The sequence below is a fragment of the Cottoperca gobio genome, chromosome 4, assembly GCF_900634415.1.
Source record: "Cottoperca gobio chromosome 4, fCotGob3.1, whole genome shotgun sequence".
NCBI classification, from domain to species: domain Eukaryota; kingdom Metazoa; phylum Chordata; class Actinopteri; order Perciformes; family Bovichtidae; genus Cottoperca; species Cottoperca gobio.
The window spans coordinates 840,365-863,037 of record NC_041358.1 but is presented as its reverse complement, the minus strand read 5'-3'; the positions used below and the strand labels follow the sequence as shown (position 1 = coordinate 863,037).

The 22,673-nt window shown below is 39.8% G+C and overlaps 1 protein-coding gene across 1 annotated transcript in view; it reads left to right on the top strand.

Moving 5' to 3' along the window:
- The window catches only part of ptprfa (protein tyrosine phosphatase receptor type Fa), a 238,747-nt gene that overhangs the window by 4,608 nt on the left and 211,466 nt on the right, over window positions 1-22,673 (top strand). Inside the window, exon 2 of the mRNA XM_029429417.1 lies at window positions 16,865-17,039. Within this exon, the coding sequence (XP_029285277.1) occupies window positions 16,946-17,039 (94 nt within the window). The 5' untranslated portion in view covers window positions 16,865-16,945. The remainder of the gene's footprint in view (window positions 1-16,864; window positions 17,040-22,673) is intronic.

Here is a 22,673-nt window from a genome sequence, read left to right as displayed (position 1 = left end):
TAGTGAAATAAAAATGCTTGAATCAAATTCTTTTATAGTGAGAGCCTGTGAAGGGCTCGGTCGAAGCCTGCCTGTTGTCTGTATCAGAATTTTCTGAGTGGATATTGATTTGTAAAAGAAATGTAATTAAACAGTGTATTTACATTTTTTCTGAGGCCTAAAGACAGTGGATACTATTGCGTCTCAATAGTGATAATGTGCTGTAGTCTTCATACAACAGGGTATATTAAGCACTGCCATGTCACAATGAGAACACTCAAGCTAAAAATAGAGAGCAGCAGAGCTGAATGAAACTGTGAGACAAATAGATTATACCTCTTTGATGGAAGTTTGAAAGGCTTGATATGAGAACATTAGAAGGTAAAGTTGCAAGTGATCTCATTTCTAAGAACAGTCGTAATCTATGGGTTGTGCAGAGTGGAACTGACGCTCGTCCTCTTCTGTCCTTACAACTACACTGACTCATGCTCAATCACAAAAACAACATTCAAAAGTGCTGAGCACATAATGCTTAGGATCACGCCCCTGAGTGGTATCTATGGTTCGGTCTGGTCATTCAAGCTGTTGCCAAGTCTCATTCTGGTATTTAGCGACATGGTATAAACTGCTGAATGGTGAAAGGGTTCAAATGTTAGGGGTCGATTTGTGTTAAACATGGGGGGTCACTTAAAACTTCTCGCTCCGCTTATAATTCCCTGGGGACCGTCTGTTCCTCCATCGTAGACATCAGCTATCAAGGGAAACAGCTGTGTGCATCATCTTATTTGAAAATAGGATAGCTAACATGTTGTCTGGAGCGCCACATGTTTAATTATAAACTCCTCACGAGTCCCACACTTTCAGTGTGACAGGACTGGGAGAGCTCTGTCATTAAAGAAGTGAACGTGATTAGCCATGATGATGCACCCACATATAACAATGCGTTCTTTCTGATCCCACCCCGTGCCAAAGTTATTACAAAATGTCTTTAGTACGTTTCCGATGCACTTTGCAAAGTGCACTGACCGACCACGCTGCTGACCGTGTAGGCTTGGAGCCCATCGGCAATGTTCTGTACCTGGATTAGACATTAGACCACTTTCTTACCATAACACCTGAAAGTGGGACTACAACAAGTCTCGTTATCTCCTTTTCTGTCTCCAGTGGATCAAATACAGCACAAAGAGACAGGGAAAGCTAGATAAAAATCAGCAAGTTTAGGCGTATTTCCAATGAACATGTGTTTCATGTTGGAATAAACCAGATTTATTTATGCAGCCATTAGTTTCATATTATTTCTGTTCATTAAATAAAATAGCAGACTCCAAACTTGCTTGTTGGGTAATCCATCACAGCAAACATTAAGTCTATCATTTTTTTTAATATAACGTATTGAGCACTTACACATACTGCTGGAAGCAGTAGAACTTACTCTTTACAGTGACAGCAGTATTTCAGATACATACTTCTCCCTGGAAACAGAAATCTGGATCTTGCCTCATAATTATGACATTTTTCAGTATCAAAATGAATCCAATGATTGTTGTCTATATCTCCATGGTTGCACTGCAAAATTGAACAGCTAGCTTTCTATGGTGCAGATTTACCATGAAGCAACTCAAGCATGTGTGTGTGTGTGTGTGTGTGTGTGTGTGTGTGTGTGTGTGTGTGTGTGTGTGTGTGTGTATGTTATATAGACAGTCTCTGTTGTCTATGTATTTAAAATATGTATAGGCCGAGAGTAATTGTTTTAAACAGAGACAATCTTGATTTAGATCCTTTAGACTTCCTGTTTTTTGTTGTTGTTTTTTCATTTTAATTAGCAAGACGCTTTCTAAGCAGAACATTTTACAATGTTAAAATATACTCTGGACAAACTCTGTAAGGCAAACATAAACTGATCTCGATTTATCTGCACTAAGGTCATTTTGGCCTGGCTGACCCATCAGCTGGTGTTTGACAGTTGGTTCCATCTCCATGTGGTAATGAGGTGATTGTTCTGAATGATAAACTGATTTACTTTTATATATTCATATGTTTCAGGCACTCCTGAGACCTATTGTACCACTGACATGCATATTAGTCAAATCCATCTTTAACTTTGTTTATTGTGCGTCTCTTTTTAGGAAATTAATTCTACTCAAAATACAAGTGTAGGTGGAGAAAGAGTCTGTAACCATAACTTTATACATACAATGATTTAAGATGTGCTGGATTATTTACATTATATTATCATATGTATATAAATGATATCAAAACGCATTTTTTTAAAGGTCAATCGGTATATCCCGACAGCACTAAAATACAGGAAGTGAAAACAAAGCAAAAGCAATGTCTCAAAGGGTTAAACACATAATCAGCAGAATGAAAGACACTTTGAATTATTGTTTTTTTAATATTCAATTTAAAACATTTAAACAGCAGCAGTCATACAAACAATAGTTTAATATAATTAGTAAAGTGAAGTAAACCTTAAAAACACAAATACAGTATCTATTGTGTATCATTTACATAAATAACTTTGCACTCACAAATGTACTTCTGCCAGAGTGTCATGTGGAGCAGTGCTGCAGAAAAGCAGTTTTATTAAATGAACCATGTGTTGATTTCAGAGAGCATGAATGTTTTAGAGAGTGTGTGTTCTTCACATTCAGTCACAACTTCCTATGAGCAGCTCGCCCCTAAAGGGGGTGTTAGAGCTCTTTCGTGGAGGAAAACAGTGATGCATTGCACCCAGCGGCACAGGAGCAACACGCTCTAACCAATTTTTTGAAGTTCAGGGATCAGTTCACTTCCAGTATTATTGCATTTTGTTCTGACACATTTTGTTTTTCAATCTATATTTCACAAGGTTATTAACAGCCAGCTCACATCACTAATCACAGACGCCAGGCGGCTCTTTGTCACTGAATGAAGGGAAAGAAATTACAGCCCGTTTCCCCTACCAGGTGGCCGCTCACTTTCAGGGGGAACTACAGCTTGTTTGATGTGTCTTTTGACCCTGTGAAATTGCAGGAGTTCATTTTTGCTGAAATGATGAATCTTTATGAGAAACATGATCTGGCAGGCTTCTGAAAATGTGCTTTGTGATGTTAAGTTGAAATGGATACCCCTGTCAGAGCCGCCACAGCAGAGGTAAAGACAGATGTTCTTTGTTGCAGATGGAATTATTGCAGCTGACTAACTTTTATGTATTGATGTCGGATGTCATGCTGTGGTAGAGTCCCTCTTTTGTAAACGGAAGGTTCAAGCTAATTCATAGCTTGTAAATAAATAACTGTTTTTTTATTATTGAAGTTGTACTCAGGTCCCTTTTGACATTACTAAAGTGAACTCTTTCCAAAAGGTTAAGCACGTAGTCTGTGGGTAGAAGGTATGCGAGGTGTGAGGTTGCTGGCCACAATGTGTCACCAGTGAATGTGTTCATCAAGATACCTGTACAGTATAGTGGCTCTTATGGACCAAGTCAATATGACAGCTTCTACTATTGTTGTGAGAATTCCTGCCAACCTCTTGTTCAGTGAGTGTCTTTGTGTTTACTATTCATTTCTTTTAGTGCTTCAATTGAGCAGGAACTTGAATTTGTTCTCTCTCTTCATGTTGGCGATTTAATCAGAAGTTATGGGTGTAACTGAACATAAGTTTTTCTTCTAATTGAGGTGGGATATAAAGTCCAAGTTCATTCACATTGATTTGTAGAGCAAAAGCTCATACAAAAACAAAAAGTGCTCTCCAATGAAAATTGAGATTTCTTTGATCATTGCTTCAGTCCACATACATATTAATTGTCAGTCTGAACATGTATTCACAAGTATATTTCAGATTACTGGTGAACAATTGGGCATATAGTTTTCATGTTTATCTTTTCTATTCTGCCCTTTGTTCAGATTTCATCTTGCGTTTGTGGTTAGGAAGGTAGGAGGTAAGAAATAATTGTAGTTGTGTTCCTATCTTGTTCTCCGCCTCTCGCATTCCAAGTTAATGGAAGTAATTATAGCTCATTTATTTTTTAAGGTCTGGACATTTAATTGTCAGGAAAAATGTGCCCATACTGTGCCCCTTTTGTTCTTTGCTCTTGAGCTATGTTCTTATGAGAAAGCCCCCATGACTCCAGACTCAGTGGATTTTTCTTTTTCCTTCGGGATTTGACAAAGTTTGTAAACGCCATTAAAACCCTCGTTGTAAACTGAAAAACATTCTTTGGGGAGTTCATAAATTAAACTAGTATTAGCTAATAATCCTCCAAATGTCAGACAGAAATGTGCAGTGATCTGGATTTGGAACAAGATCTTGAATTTGTAGATTTTGCTTTGACTTCTCTGGAGTTTAATTCTTTATTTGATTGACTTTTTCTTTGAACAGGTTGCATTGTAATAATATGTATACTCCTTATGTATGAGGAAATATGGTCTATTGCTGTTTGGTGCAGACCAATATTGTGGTCATAGTTTCTCATGAAAGCGACCGCGCTCATTAAACCTTCCTGTTACCATCCGACGTACAAACAGAGAAGCTTCATTGTCTCCTGAAGAGGAGACAGGTGAGAGGAGGGACTGGAGATACAGGAGTCAGGGACTTTTCAGTAAAATCTCCTTCATCGCAGCTGGAGAGAAAGGACCAATTCTTTGTTTTCTGTTGTTGATTCAACACGGCAATGGTATATTTGTTGTCCGTCCCTGTTTCCCAGACATGATGTTTACATAACACTCAAGCATTATGTGTATATTGTGTGTATATTTGTATGGCTGGCTCTATTCTGTTTGCTGGCAACATTTTTCCAGTCCATGAATTATAATGTTCCTTGTTTAGTACAGAAATGTTAGGCAGATGGTCAGGGTTGATGGACTTTATGGATGTGCAACATCTTGTGTCAGGTTTAGATTGGAGAACATTTGGACTTTTATAGGTTGTGAGTTCGGACCTCCTCATGTCTTGAATGGACATGAAATACTCCCGACTGAATCATCAGCATACAATCGTGTTACCATATATCTACGTCTTTTGATGCTCCGTTAACTGCTCCTCCCACTTTGCTCTACTGAGTTGCCAAAAAAAGAAGAAGAAAGGAAAACAAATTAAATACGTTGACAGTAAAGGTTTTGCAGATAAATTGAGTATAAACAATTTCCACATTTTTAGCTGCGTTCATTCAAAATCATTTGTATTTAGATTATTAAAAACTCTTCAAAAAGTGGTTTCTTTCAAAATATATTTTCTGTTACAATTTAATGTATTCATGAATACTATTTCTAACTATGAAGTTCATACATTTAAGATTTTGAGATCTTATTCCTGGAGCATTTAAATCCTAATTGTTAGATTCATTGATTGAGTAGCTGTTAAATGTGATATTCTCAAAGTCCGATTATTTTCCTGATTTGTGGACCTCCCCTCTATGAAGCGGCTTTGTTGTGTGTCCTGCCAACAACCTTGTTGCCAAATACTTTTTGTGCTAATGGTTCTAAAAGGCGAGTTTGACCCATGTAACACTTGCCAGAAAAAGCACGAGGAGGAGTCTGTCTTACCTGCGCTGGGTCAACCCTCAGCATAGCTTCCCACCGGAGCAGAGCCCGCCTTTCAGCCTCCAGCTGAAACCCAACACCTGTGACATCATACACATTGGCTGCTAGCTGGTCGGCTCTGCTCACCGAGCTGCAGGCTGTTAAGTGCTCCTCACTCCCAGGAGAGATCCACGGCTCTGACCTGCACTACCAGCCACAAGGAGCTGATCAATCACGCTGCAGCAGAGCTCTGAAGCCTCTACCTGTGGCTGACCTCAGCGAGCACTCCTCCCCCAGGCTCAGCGCTCCATCGGCTTGGAGGGAGATAGTTTTATGGGATTTGTAGGGAAATTGTTACATCTGAGGAACAACGCTAAAGTCTGCCAGCACCAATTCTCCTCAGGATACTCTTGTTTTCTCCATGGAGCTTGACACAGGTAAGCACTTGTCTTTCAGCAACTTGTGAAGTTTTCATGTTGAACGTGACCACTTGCTCATTTGTGTGCTGAGACTTTTCTTTCATCATAACTCTTTGATAGTGGATCTCAAGTATGTATTTAAGACATCTCTGAATATCATCCTATCACAGGTTTAATTGTAGGAATCATGGATTGCACTTAACAACAAAAGACCCTGATGATCCGCTACAGATGAGGGTCTGTGCACTTACACACATAAATAGCAAGCTAGGGAGACAAAGAAGAATGAACAAACAAGACAGAGTAGGCTGAAGACTTCCCTTCACTTGCACCACTGAAACTTTGAGTCCAGTGTGTTTCAGTGCAGAAACAAAGACTTTTACATTTCACCCAGCCTTTTCACCCAGCCTCCACTGTAAGAGTTCAAAAGCAGATTCTTATTAATGAAGCCTTGCGCTAATAGTTATGATATGAAGTATTTTTTCTAAACAGAGTTAAAGTACTACAAGTTAAACAAGTTTGTATAACTTGAACTGAATATAACAAAACCTTCACATTTCTGGCAGGTTAATACAGTCTGCCAGTGTTGTTTAACTGATCAACCATTTAGCCTGTAATATGTCAGAGAACAGTAAAACATATCCATCAGACTTCAGTCCAAGTGGACTTCATTAAAGTCTTGTTTTATCTGAACAAAGATCTTCAGATTACTGTGAAATAAAACACAACTGAAACCCTCACATGCTTGATAATGACTTAAAGCTAGGGTGGGTGATTTACTTATTTATTTGTGTTTATTTGTTGAAATACTTTTTACATCCCGACAGCAATCAATAAATCAAATGTTTTGACAAAAAAAGAAAAAAAACCTGGTATCTGTGGTTGTAATAAGTCCGTCCAATCATTTATTGGGGCCGAATGAAATTATTGGAGGGCCGACCTGCCTGTCTCCCTACCTGCCTGTCTCCCTACTTGCCTGTCTCCCTACCTGCCTATCTCCGTACTTGCCTGTCTCCTTACCTGCCTGTCTCCTTACCTACCTGTCTCCCTACCTGCCTATCTCCGTACTTGCCTGTCTCCTTACCTGCCTGTCTCCCTACCTGACTGTCTCCCTACCTGCCTGTCTCCCTACCTGCCTGTCTCCCTACCTACCTGACTGTCTCCCTCCCTACCTGACTGTCTCCCTCCCTATCTGACTGTCTCCCTACCTGCCTGTCTCCCAGCTCAACTGTTAGTGTAACTACTACAACTCATTGCACCATGTGTCCTTTCAAAATACTGGTCGCTGAATTTAAGGTTAAGGTTACTTTTATTTTCTCCCATGGGCTTTATTACACTACACTTTGTGTTGTAATGATCACATGGTTTGATGTTGTGATAAACATAGATAACCCTCTGAAGAACTACATGATGATGTTTTGTTTAAAGACTTGTGTAAAGTAAATCCTAACATTAAACAGAAATCCAGGTGTGCTGACTTGATTATGACTTCATGCATTTATCTAAGCTGTTGTTGTAATATTACCAAAGTAATGTGAAAGTAACATTTGGAGTATATGCATATTCTAATAGGGACACATTTAAAACACATTATCTTCTTACATTTTGAATTTCTATCCATAATAAACCCAGGAAAAGTGATTTCAGCAGAAAACTTTATAACATTAGTCTTAACCTGTGTTAAGACTCCAGCAGATATTGCTCAAATTGAGGCGACACTGAGATTTGAAAATGTTTCAACTTCAGCGGAAATTGCATTTAACCTGAGGATTAATGACTCAACTTCAAAATGAAACCACCCTTTGCACCCAGTCATAGGAGATATCGCCACAGTGTAATTAAATTCCACATCCTTGTAAAATAGATTCCACTAGACCTCCAGGGAGGTAGGTACTATTTATGTCAGTTAGTCAGTAAACCAGCAAGTTAACACATTAACACATATTTATGGCCCTGAATCAAATTACTTCTCCACATTGTTGCAGTCTAACAAAATACATGAATGACAACACTTCTACTGTGTGATGGGATACTAAGACTAGAGCCATTAGCTCCCTTCAGGACTCCTTCACCCTTCACAACCACTATATCTTGTTTGATTGATGACGGAATGAAGCTGTACTTGCCATTAGTGGTGCTGATGCATCTTTCCGATCCTATTGTTTTGGTTCAGTGTTGAATGCAATGCTTGTGTGATGAGCAGTCATTATGTAGTATGGGCATGGCCTCAGTGATAGTGTTTTAAGCGAAGAGAAAGCATGGGTGTGCAGCAGTGAAGGAGGCTGCACAGTAAACTCCCCTCTCTCACTAGCTTTATGTGGGCCAGTGTTAGTTGTTGGAAGAGGTCATCACCTCATGTTGCTTTCTATACTGATCACATGCTTTTGACACCAGTATTGAGAGCTTTCCAGAAGTACACCCCCCCTCCTCCTCCGTCACTCAGCCTCCCGTGCTCCTCCTGCTCTGCCGCTCGGCACCACATAATGGAATCTAAGAAAGGGCTTTGCTCAGCGCAGGTTAATTGCCTCTGAGATTCCTGCACTAATGGAGCTAATGCCGCCTTTGTGTAGTTTGCGCTCCAGATTTGAGCTTCTTCGCCAGGACATTGTGTGAGGTCGCATGTATTAATTGATTAGCATTGAGGCTCTGTGTGCTCTTGTCTTCCTAATGAATACTCCACTAGAAGCTCAGGGAGCTGTTGTGTTTTCTCAGACACAAGACCACTTCTAAAGACGTACACATGGAAAGCATATGCTTACACACACATTCTGGATGGAGATCCAGCTGAAGTTGCCATTAAAACTGGTCATTTGGTTGCCTTGTGAAATGACCCTTCAACTGTTCTCCTTCCCTCTGATGTAGGCATTCACAGTCCATTCCCCGTCCACAAGCTTCAGAAGCATAATAGATGGAATTTATTATCATTTTATTTTCTTGCTTCAATCATAACTGGGGTCTGTGTGGAACTTAATCCCTGTCACGTCTCGCTCTTTGTGGGCGTTGCAACATTTTGAACTGAATTAGTTTTTTGTTGTTGTTTTATTTACTCTGCCTTGTCCTTATATTCTCACAATGAACTCATGTTCATTTCTAGATAACGTTGTGAGTGATCTGTTAGCTACACAAAGCGATGTTTAGCTGTTCATAAATAGATAAATAGGAGATGTAAATATTCCTTTTATTTTATCAGCCTGAAGGAATCCTTTATGCCAAGGGTGTCAAACTCATTTTAGTTCAGGGGCCACATACAGCACAATTTGATCTCAAATGGGCCGGACCAGTAAAATCCGAGCATAATAACCTATAAATAATGAAAACTCCAAATGCTCCTTTCGTTTTAGTGCAAAAAAGTACACGTAAATTTTACAATTTACAATTTACAATTTACATTATGAACAACCTGAAATTTCTTAAGAAAAAAAAGTGCAATTTCAACAATATTATGCCTCAGTTTATCATTTACACATGTGCATTACAACTTACAGATCACAGTGCATCTACAAAGGCACAACACATTTCGTCACGGATATCTGGAACAGTATTTTACTTTATGGTCAAAACAACTAATTTTTACACTTTGCAAAGTCATCCCACGGGCCAGATTGGACCCTCTGGTGGACCGGTTTTGGCCCCCGGGCCCCATGTTTGACACCCCCTGTTCTATGCAGAGGCCAGTTCAGCTCCCTACAGTGTCTTCTCAGAGTCTACGGCTCATCACGGGGCCTCTCTGATTCAGCAGCTGCAAAGAGAACTCTTAAAGGGATTGTTCAGGGTTTTGTAAAGTCTATCTGATTCATAGTAGACTTCAGCCTCTTTCCAAGAGAGGAACACTTGCAAACTTGTCATTTTTAGCATTATGTCAGTCAACTCGGATTTTTATGCATATTTTTTTTTCAATAAAACACTAATTACTAGCTATTGCTTCTAGCAGTAGCCATGCACAGTTAATGTAGAAAGTAAGAATGAATAAAGATGTTGAAGCAATGCAAAATCTTTTTGTAATCCAGGGTTTTGCAAAATCATCTGGCAACGAGGTTGGACATTTGTGTCATCATTCATACATAAAGGGGGTATTTATCATCAGACGGAGCTGAAGGGCCTCCTCTCAGCCAGCCTGACAGTCTATAGATGCATTAGTATGCTGATGGCTGATGCAGAGGGAAATGATAAGTGACAGCAGGGTATGGACATATATTTACACTGGCAGGTATTGAATTTTAATTCTGTAAACCTGGATTTGTATATCAAATTGTGTTTCATGATTTAAAAATATAATTTGATGAAATATAATTTGTTTACAAAACTTGCTTTTAAAACTGAAATGAGCATTTCCATGGATGCCTAAATAACCATGCACCCAAGATGCTCAGTGAAGTGCCCTTTGGACAGACTCCACGATTATCTGTCCAGGACATCAGTGTGTGGAAATCCACAGAACTCCAAATGGATCATGACTGGGCTGTACAGTCTTTCTGTTCATTGCGTTGTATGCCTACTCCTGCTAAGTTTTGTTTATTTGTATTAAAGACCATCCAGGATATACATTCTGTGGTATGTGGCAATGATCTGTGTTTGTAAGTTTGTAAGATTGTCATAGAATTATGACATTAAGCTTAGAAAATAATATTTTGTATATACCTATAAAAATAAATATGAAATATGAAATATTTATATATATATATATATATATATATATATATATATATATATATATATATATATATATATATATATATATATATATATATATATATATATATATGAAACTAAAGACAAGATAAGATATTACTTTATTAATCACCAAAGGGAAATTAAGTTTTACAGCGGCACAAAATACAGAGAGGCAAGTAGATACAGGATAAGAATGAGCAATTATATACAGTACTGGCGTATTGTGGTGGTGATGCCTAGACGCTGGTGGTACGCCTTCCAACCAGATGGGTATGAGTTCAACACCAGAGCTGCTACCATTGTGCCCTGAGCAAGGTACTTAACCCTGAGTTACTCCAGAGAGAGTGTAGTTAGTTCATTGTAAGTCGCTCTGGATAAGAGAGTCTGCTAGAGCAGCGGTCCCCAACATTTTTTGCGCACGGACCGGTTTCATGTAATAAAATATCTTCACGGACCGGCCTTCAAAGTGTGTGTGTGTGTGTGTGTGTGTTTGTGGGGGGATAAATATGACGGAATAAAATGATACCGTTCGGGCGCCTGTAGCTTAAAGTGAACGGAAACAAAACTGTGGCATTAACCAATCAGATTTCGAGTTGGCGATGCCAGGGCCAGCTAGCAGGCGTACGATAACGTCAGCGCGTTTACGTCTTTTGATTGGATACGCACTATTGAGAGGCACAGCTATGCAGAGCTAGCAAACTGAACTTGAACGAGCTAATTTAGATTTCAACCCACAATGGCTGAAGGAGGAGAAGAGATCGATGTGGTCGCAGATATAATTACAACGCCATTTTCAAGACGAACTTTTCAAGAAAAGCTAGACATTGTGAGAAGAGAACAGCCAACCCCGACGCTACCGAGCCTATCACAGGGTTTGTCCGCCACTTTCAAATCACTAACTACGAGCGGTACCCCCGGCTCACAGCCTCCGAGAGGCACTGCACATTGTACTGCTGGGAATGCCTGCTATTTACAACTGATCGATTTTGGTGTTTGGAGCCATCCTGGGTTTGGAAACTTGAGTTGTCTAACCAAGGCAGCAACGAGACACCAAATCACGGCTGGGCACTTACAAGCAACGGTGCTTTTGAAAACTTTTGGGACAACCGAGTGGATCTACAGCTCAACGAACAAGTGCGCAGGGAAACGGAGCTCCAAAACGAAAGGGTGAACAAAAATAGGGAAATGCGGATTTATTGATTATAAAAGCTTCGGAAATATTAATATAACTCTGTTGTACTTGACTATGTTAAGGTGATGCAACGCCCGGTTATACTGCGTTTCTGTCTAAATGTATAGTTTCTAGAGCCATGGTGTCATAATGATGTTATTAAGAGGTGGAATAATTCAGGTAGGACTGTGTAGGACATCACTGAAGGCCTAGGTGGGAAATGCACGGCCCGCCACTGAGTATACTATTCTAGGAACCTACAGTCACTGACTTTTTGGATACTTGGGTGCAGAAATAAGTGTTAACAGACAGCATATCACTTTTAAATTAGGGCTGTCGAATTATCGCGTCACAGTTTAATCGTCACAGTCGGGAACCAAATATTTTTTGATGTATTTCCTTGAGAGCCATATATTTAATAAATTTGAATGCAACTTTATGCGTGGATTTTTTAAGAATAACACGTCTCCGAGTACTAATAGAGGTATCAGTGTTTCATTGAACAGGTGCTCTTTTATTAAATAAAGTAAACTCTTACGTTATTTATCTCATTTATGTGTACGTTTCAGTGTTTACTGTACGGGTGTCAAACTCAAGGCAATTATATCTGGCCCGCCGGTTTTGGTAATTAAATCAATGCATGACACAACCACGGGAAAATACATTTGAGGAAGTAACTAAATGTGTGAATGGAATGAAAGTTTTTGGAAAGCAAAGGGAAACACACCACAGATCTCTGGGACGAAAGTGGTGATGTGAGCTGGCCTTTTTGTGCGGCATAACAAAGCATCTTAAACCTCCAGCTTCAGGGTCGTGTGATCACAGACATGTGTGATGCAGTGAGAACGTTCCAAGCCAAGCTGCCTGTGGGAGACTCGGATGCAGCAAGGAAACTTTGGTCACTACGTGTTTCCAAACACTGACAAACCATCTCCACCGCTGTGTTCCTGACAGCATTCTGCTGATAAACTGAGCGCATTTGCCGACAGCTCAGAAATTTAAATTTAAATTTGAACTGCTCAGCAATCCGTTTGCAGTTGACTTAAATAGGTTCCATATATTTTTCACTTATCTAATATGTGTATCCTGTTCAATAAATGTGGACCGTGTTTCGCCCTCGACGTAGTCCCAGTTTTTAATATTGGCCCTCTCTGTGGTTGAGTTTGACCTCCCCGGTCTACTGCTTGCTTTGCGCAGTTTCTCCTCTGCTCAGTTTCGCGAAGGGCGGGGCTCTGCCCCCTACGCATGCACGTGTGAACACACCTTAACCTACAGCCAGAGAGAGAGCGGAGGAAAGGAGAGGGGAGAACTAAAAACAAATCCGCTGCTAAATGTTTTACTTTAAAATGACACAGTATAATTATTTATTACTTGTTAATCATGTTAAAAAATGTCAGCTCAAAATTGTCTGCGCGCCATATTGCGTTATCGAAAGAGCCATAGGTTCCCGACCCCTGAGCTAGAGAGACAAATATTATTTTCTATGGGGTTGGTGGAGACCAAACTAGATCTTAAAGGAGACACTTGTTTGAAACACAGCGTCGAATGAATGGTAATGTTGCTTTGTATCTGCTGAATCTGTTTGCTAACACCTTAGCCATCGACTGATTATGACAATATTTAATGCTGTGTTTACATCTTGTTCAGCCGTCACCAATTGGCCCATAAAAAGTGCTATTACATGCTGATGACCAGCTGTCTAACAAACTGCTGTTGTTCTTTAGATATGAAAAGTTGTTCTTTTTTGTCCAGACACATGCATGTGAAGCCATGTTGATATGTGTCCCTATCAAGAGCACTTTGACACATGGAGCAGGGGATAGAACCCCCAAGAACTCAATAGATGGTCAACCCACTCCATCACCTGAGCTACAACTGCTAATATTAACAGTTTTAATATTTTTTTGGACATTTTGCCTTTACTTGACATTTGAGACTAGATGAAGACACGAAAAATGCTCAAAGATCCCCAGCCAAAATCAAACCGGGGACATTGACATGATTAGCATTTTACAGTACTTGGCCATTGGCCTCAAGAGAATTCAACAAAAAATTACAAAAGAATAGTAGAAAAGCAGGTATACAATGATTTATTCACCCTGCGTTTATTAAAAATAGCACACCACAAGTAGCCACAGGATAAGCAGCAGCTTGTTGTGGATGATCCTGAACATGTTTCTTGTAGTTTTCACATGTTGTTGGAATGCACCTGGAACACAAGTCCAGCCCAGTCTTTACATCTTCACCGATTCCACATCAAGGCAAGATCGTACGCTGTAAATCCAGAGAACAGAGCATTACAACCACTCCCTTCTGCCTCAGCACACAGGCAATTTACAGAAAGCAGCGGTAGGGTTTTACTTTCCCCTGATGTTCCTCCTTTCTTAAATAAAATCCAGAACAGGAATCCCATCAACGTCACCATACATGCAGATGCACACAGCCGACACATTCAGTTTATCTGCCTTTCAGTATACTGCATGTTAAATCTACTTGAAAGCTACAAACTTTTTTTTGAGGAATACATTTTAAAGAAAGGAAAACACACACACACACACACACACACACACACACACTCACTCATGAAAGCTTGGAATGTTTCCACACAGTTACTGAAAACCCACCCAGCAACAATTACAGAAAGTCTCACAGAAAAGGTTGAGAGAAAGTTTGGGGTCAATTTCCAACATCTTTGACATGTCGTTAGGTGTGCTGTGACAGGAAGGCAGAGAGGAGACTAAGTGCTGGATTTCTACAGTGTTCCTGGATCAACTGCATTTCTCCATACCATTACTAATGTCTGCCAACATCACTGGAGAGACAGCTACAACAACATTTGAGCGCTCACTCTCACAAATCCCAGCACATCCATTCTACAGCTCAAACCTTTCAACTCATCAATCAGTCAGGGTGATTCAAGTTATATTCAGGCTGTGTTACTTTTTACTTTGCTGCACTGCAGTGTTTTAGTGTATATGTAATAGGACTTGTCCCAAACTAAAAAAGAAAAAGAAAATTGACACTTTATTTAATTTTAATTTAATCTTTTCAAAACTTAGTTGAACTACAACATCAAACACAATTGTTAGTTTAGGTAACTAGAATGGTTCAACTGTCATGGTACATTGCATTAACGATAATAACACCACCAACCTGGGACCATCATTACTGTGATCATCATTATTATCAGGGCATCATGAACACAGCAGAGCGCTCCTGTCTTCATTAGCAGTTTGATTTTGATAAGCCTTTCTACTGGTCATACAAAGAGAGAACAACCACGGCCAAACCAGAGAACCAGGCTCATCATGCATCTCGCTTTAGTTACTCTGGCCATGATTTGGTGTGATAACATTAGCTGGCCATCTTCTGAAATGAAACTATGGGTGCTGAGTGCTGAGAGAGAAAGCATGCATTGTACATGCCTGACAGAGAGGAAACTCCCTGCCTTTTGGCCACAATAATCTCAGCATGAACATTTGACACTGTCATTTTCCTTCTTTGCATCACTTATGAACATGATTTTTACTGCCTCATACTGTAGCACAAAATGACCATAACTGATAAGATTGCTGATCAGCCATTACTTTGGCAGGTGTAGACATTCCTTAGCTCCAGTCTCATGGCTCTGGTACTGTGCATGAGGCTTCCTGGGACAGATAAAGAGCCATTTGATGGAATAAATAATTTTAGGGGGAAGAAAATACATTGCTGCCTTTGAGTTCTGGTTGATTTCATGTTCACACTGATTTATTAAAAACACATCCAGAGTTTTATTTTTGGTGACTTCCATCCTGGGATGGTGACTGCACTGTGTTTATGTATGTTCTCTGGTGTCAGCTCAGCATGGTCTGAGTAGAATTGGAGACATAATGTATGATGACGGATTGGATAAAAACAGCACAACACAGCCAAAGACAACAGGTAAACCGAAATTCTTTCTTCACATTATAAACCTGTAGTCCAATCTATAACGAATGCTGCAAAAGTACTTAGCATCAAAGTGTCAATAGACAATTTTAAATATACTACACTGCTCCACTGCCTCTGCTTAATAGCTACATATGATAAAACCATTTAGGTTTTAAAGAACTTGGTGTGGTTCCTGCAGTTGTAACATGACAAGCACACAGCAAGATGGAATACCAACCACAAAATTTCTAACAACCGCCGCAACAGCAGAAACAGCAGAAACATGTTCACCCTCTCTCTCTCTCTCCGAACAACTACTGCTGACACCTGCTCCAGCAGCAGCATAGTAAAACCAAAGTCAACAACAGCTTCTATCTTCATGAGGTTGGGATGATGTGACTCCCCCACACTTATCTCCAAGAGATATATCTGCAGTGATGAGTTGGGGAGGGGAACACCTCCATCCTCAGAGGGGCTTTCATAGTGCTTAATGACATCTAACTAGTCTAGCTGCTAAATGCTTCACTATGTTCACAAGATGGTCTGTCTCTAACTATGTCTGACTACTGCTTGGTGATCTTGATTGCAGTGAGACTGAACCAGTAAAGTTCATGGTCCATAAAATCATAACACTATGTGAAAATATTGCACACCCTCCACCTAATCAGAATCTTGTGTTCTCCATGGCAGTTGTTACACTGTCCCATCCCTGACATATTAGGACACTTTACAAATGAATGACATTTTTGTACTTGTATTAAAATGACACAGCATAGACAAGTATTTGCCATGTGACCGGCTCTGTGACCCTGCTGCTGACCTTGGTTCAACATGGGTCTGACACTGCTCACCTTTCATATGAAAGCGTGATTTTGAGATTCTATAATCAATATATAATTACAATCATGTTATAGTGTTTACCATTCTGTGAAACTTAACCACAGTAAGTATGGATGACTCATGCGGTTGCCTCTGGGTGGGGGAGAATACTGAAGGCCTTTTAGGCTATTTTTTGTGAACACTGACAGTATCAAAAACATGGATATCAATACACAGATCAACTTAACAACCCTGAAAATGGAAAAACAACAACATTTGGGAAAGTTTCACTGAACTGTGTTGAAATGCAGATGTACAGGCTTCACAAGACTACACACCCTGAGCTTCACATAACCTCTATCCTTAACATCAATTCTCTTGTCTCTTTACAGGTGTCACTCTATGATTGTGTGAGATCGTAGCCAATCAGGAGCAGCGTCCGGACCAGAGGAGAGAGTACCAACAGCCAGACCATGGACCTTAGATTCAGACGGCTGTCGCCTCTCAGCAGGGGAGCTCTTCATCTTCTGCTGCTGGCCAGTCTGGTGCTGCCTTCTCACACAGAGAGTGAGTACTCACATTATCCTCACATCTCAGAGCTCTGCCCATATGTCAGCAGTTTTACAGACAGGTAAGATCCAAATCCATGTTTTACAGAGGTTTATGTTGAGCCACAATTACACATTTTATCTGAAATGTATGCAGAGCATTCCTGCGCTTCTCATTGGTTTGGATTGTTGATCAAATTGACAGAGAAAAGCTCCTCATCACACTGTTGTCTTATTGCATTGTCACCCAATCTTTGCATTTTACTGTCACACAAAGCACAAAACCCGACCCCGGATAAGTGGTAGACGATGGATGGATGAACAAAGCACAAAACATTGCACATTCACACTCACAGTATTGAAGTTGGTGTAAGCACATGAGTAAAGTGCTAAAGAATGTTACATATTGGAGTAAACACTCACATTTATTAGTGGGAGTTTAATTGACTTTACATTTTTCAACTAGGATAAGTACATCCTCCAGCAGTGTTGACACTCCTGACACAGTCCCTACTGTACAGTATTTTATCATGTAAATAAAAAAACAATGTATCAGCTATTTTAAGCACTGTGAGCACCAGATAAAGAGTCAAAGGGAAACCAGAATGTCTGGGTTTTGTTCCAGGAGTTAGAAAACCTCATTCAAAATGACATTAACATTCACAATAACACAAACAACATAAAATCCAGCCGCACAACATAATATTACTCAGGAGTATGTAATGAAGTTCACTCCATTTGTCTAGACAGGTATAGTACATTGCTGAAAAACAATATAATGTCAATGTTTATTAAATGTTAAAAAAGATTTGCGGCCTAACAAACACCATTCCTTACAAGACTGTTGTGGGTTAAATGTCACCAGTTGAAAGGCAAGATTCAGTATAACAATTGACAGAGAGCACAGCGTTAGACATTTTTTTAAAGAGCAACCTAACACCAGACTAAAAGCAGTGAAAGATTTCAGGTGTGTTTCACTTTTGATTACATCCGGCATCACTAATAGGTGTTGCCAGAAGTATATTTAGTTGGAACCCCAGTCCTCTAGCACACCTGTACATTTAAATGGGTCAATGTGTGTTAGCCGAACCTCCTTCAGACCAGACTTGGATGAGGCAACAGTCTTTGGTGAAATGCCATTACTACCATGAATGGAAATTAATTTAATGATACGACAGCTTTGACTGATTTACCGTAAAAAGAGGAAAAAAGAGGGAATAAGAGACAGATAATGAAAGACACATAGGGAGAAATAGAGCAGCACACATGGGCAACCCAGAGAAAGTGCTGACTTTCGTTGTGGAAAAAAATGGTTGGACAAAAATTACTTTGGATAGATGCAAAAGCAGACAATTACACAACTTTACAATATCACATATTTCACATTTTATACACAGTTTAACACAGGTGATAATTCATCTGGGCACATACCTGTTTGCTCAATTACCTCTTTTTTGTGTTAGCGGCTGGTTAAAAGGGTACGCCCCTTAGCCTGTCTGTGTATTCTAACCATTGATCCCCTTTTCCTCATCACATGACAATGATTAATAACTCTCAGAGCTTCACTCTTCCTCATCTGCTGGTGTTAGCATCCTTCCTGTTATGTTTCCAGGTGTCCTGTGTGTCATGATATTCCCTTCTGCTTCACTGATTGTGGAAAGTTACAGACAACCAATACACTAGATTGCTGCTGTATTACCTTGTCTAGCTTGGTTTGGGCTTATCCCTGCGTGCGCGTGCATGGTGCGGTTTCTATTTAGTTCTCCCCTCTCCTTTCTTCCGCTCTGTAAGTGTGTGCGCACGTGTTTGTGTATCAGCTGCGAAGCCCCGCCCTTCGCAAAACGGAGCGAAGGAGAGAATGTGAATGCGCAAAGTAGACAGTGCACACTGAAACGTGCACATAAATTAGACCAATAGCATAAGCGTTTAGTTTATTTAATAAAAGAGCACCTGTCAATGGGAAAAGTGAGTTGTGAATAAAAAATAAAAATAAAAAAAATGTTTAATTCCTGAGTTTAGTTATAGTTTGGCCTTTAGCCTGAGTTTAGTTGTAGTTTGTTCGCGATAAATGTAATAAACAAATAAAAATAAATATTACAAAAAAAATGTTTTGCTTTGCCATTCACATTCCCTCCTCTTCTTTACTTTGCGACACACACCTACAGTCAGAGACAGAGAGAAGGAAAGGAGAGGGGTGAACTAAAAGAAATTTCCGCCATATGGCCGCAGGTGGCTCAGAATTACACATTGAACCTTTAAGCTGCCAGGCATCACCTGTCAGGTCCTGTCAGCTGTATATAATGTTAAACACATTTCCTTTTCTGAATAGACTAAGAAGGAAATTCCATTTTCTTAATGTTGCTACTCAATCCTATTCCCAATTTGCAAATTTGATGTTGTGCTCATTATACATAGCTGACTTAGTTCAATAGGATTTTCATGGAAGAACCAAAGTAGCATCATTGTATTAGTCAGGGTCTGGTCAATGTATACAGATCATTGTTTAGTCTCCAAACCAGCGATGATCCCCCTTTCTGAGCTGCAGGTGTTGACCTTTTTTTCATGATTCTCCTCTTACAGTTACCGGATGCAAGGTATAGCTGTGTAGACTAACTACACAGTCACTGTGGCTACACATACTGACATACAGTAGGACCCACAACCAAACAATTTGTTTTTATTTATTCCAACATTTTAAGAAATAATATTTTTTTTAAACTCACAAACATTTCTTAAAGGGCCTACGAAATGATATTTTGTCAGTGTTATTGGCCTTGGTATATGATAGAGGTTGCATATCAGTTGTGAAATGTGCCATATATATATTTTTAATATTGATGTATTCGTAATAAATCACGATCATAACAGCATAAAAATGACTTCCGCTAACAACAATCGATCGCTGCGCCGAGAGCATCCACTTCGGCAATGTTCGGGTGATGACGTCACAAGTAGAATACAGCCGCCGCCAGTGTTCGTTGAAGTGCGTTGAAGCGTCCAGCAAAGACTGCTGTCAAATATTACGAGAAAGAATGGACAACAATCGATCGCCAAGGATAATTGTGAAGCAATGTGTTGTATGGGGATAAGGGGCCGTCTCCAAATCTAGGTTTCTGTGGCCAAAAGATGATAAAATGTTGCGTATGTGGACAAGACAAGTGCGTCGATGAAACCGATCATTTGTGGGCAGCACTTTGAGAGATCGTGTTTTGAAAAAACTATGCTCACCAAGGAAATGAGATTCAATTTTTTTTTTTAAATGAACACAGATGCTGTGCCTACAATACTGCCGAGACCCCAGCCAGCACGCTGATTCAAACACGTCCGCCGGTGCAGAGTCCTCCTAATCGGGTTCATAACAATTCAAGGAAACCAAGCTATCGACTCGATATAGGATAGCTTGCGATCTATTTACGATCGAGGATAATGTTACGTTTTATTATGATGTATTTACTATATATTGAGAAGTTCTATGAACTATAGTCAAATGTATATACCTGTCTGTGTTCTGTTGCTGCACAGGATCTCTGCCAAATCCAGGATCACTGTCACGTTCATCCGCCTGTTCACTCCTGTCTGTGTCTCCATCTTGTTTACTGTGTCTCGAGCTGCTCTGTTTCCACCACGTTAAACTCGCCCGCATGATCTAAATCCACGACACCGGCATCCTCTTCAATAAACTCCTCTTCTTGAAGGTGCAACGAGTCTATTGACGACTCACTGTCACTCGATTCTGTCGAAATATCCGAGCCAGAGTCCGACATCGGCACGTCTGCTGCTTCTGCCGCTTCTGCCGTGCTGTCTGTGTATTCAACTGGTGGACTGTATTCTACTTGTGACGTCAGAACACGGCGTCGGGTGTTTCCAGTAGCGACAATGTAAACATCGGTGGTCGACATACTAAATCATGATTTATTAAATACTGCGATCATTGTGTCATAAATAACACATCATTTTACATCACAAATAGCAATTATTAGCATCAGTAGAAATTCATGTTTATCATTTCGTAGGCCCTTTAAATAATACATTTGATCTCTGTTAACCTAATTATGCATAATCATGGTCAACTGAAAAAAATCTATTAAATATAATTCATCAAAAGGCAAGTAAACGCACACTTGGGAAGGAGATGCAAAAGAGCTTCTAAAAAAATACTTACTTATGCCCAATACCAACATCACTAATCATAAAACTCAGGCTAAAGGCCAATCTACAACTAAACTCAGGCTAAAGACCAAACTAGTTTGAAGACCTATGCTCTAATGTTTATATGTTAGTTGTAGTAGCATATTTATTGTATTTTTATTTATTATTTTGTATTGTGTATTGCATTTACTCCTGTGTAATGTCTGTCAGTTAGACAGCAGGGCAAGAATACCAAAATTCGACCAAACTGCTGAAACTCTGATCTCCGGTCAGAAAACTCTGCTGTTTTATAATCTTCACATGGAGCTGATCATCTGTGTTTACTGGAGCACTGATGTTAACCGGGGCTGTAGTCCGTGTAACGTTACGTCAGTCAGTGGCCTGAGAGACTTGAGCTCAGCAGAACCAGCTCCAGACCTGCAGTCACAGCGGCTGCTGGACCTGTGTAACGGCAGCAACAGGGAGTCTGCAGTTCTCCGGTGCTGTGGCTGAACTCCAGCTAACTGCTAACTGAAGCTACGCTGTTTCCCGGGGCTGCAGACAGATATACACTCAGAGAAACAGCCTCCTGGCAGCTGTGAGGACAAAGACAGGTGGTGCGAGGGGTTTTCTCCTTTCTGCCACTTTGAATGTAATCTAATAAATAAACTATAAAACAGACACGGAACATGGCTGTAATATTTACAAGAGTCAGGCAGCTGTACTTCTTCTCCTTTCTGTACTGAGGCAGACTGCAGCTACAGTAACTCACTATCACCTCTAGAGGAACAAGTGGTATTACAGACTGGACGGAGCGGAACTAAGTTAGCATGCTAATTTCACTAGATATCTCTGCAACACAATAAATAGACGTCTTTGACATAACTAATTGTTGTTAATTGTCAGAACAAAAAAATCAATTATTTATTTTGTACTTATTAGAGCTTTAAAGTTAAGTTTTGTTTAACCCTTTTAGATCACGTCCCCATATACATTAGATCACAATATATACCAACAAATAATAAATCATATTTTTATATCAAAATCCCCCCCAAAAAATATTCCTGTAAAACAAAATATGACATGTGCTTACGTAAGCATTCTTCCCCTTGGGAGCGTGAATGTGTTAATCAACTTTGATATCCTGGCTATAAGGTCCCTGTCAAACAAAGCCAACCTCAAAGAAAAAGCACCAACAAGACAGTTATCACCTCTCCCCCGCCTGAAGGATATGTATCTGAGCAACCAATTCTGCAACTTTGATTCGCTGCTCACTCACTTTTAATAAAACATAGATTGTTGGGCACTCAAGCAGCAAGAAAATACAACAAGATGGAGTGGTTTGTATTGCATAGTAACAACATGCAGTAGTCAGGATGCTACACAATAAAGTATAGTATAAAAATAAGCTACATTTGTTTTATTAAAAAGTAGAATAACCTGAACAATGTAAGACAAGAAGCAGATCAGGAAATGGATATGTCAATCCTTCACCAGCTGTATAAATTGGCAAATCTTTAATCTT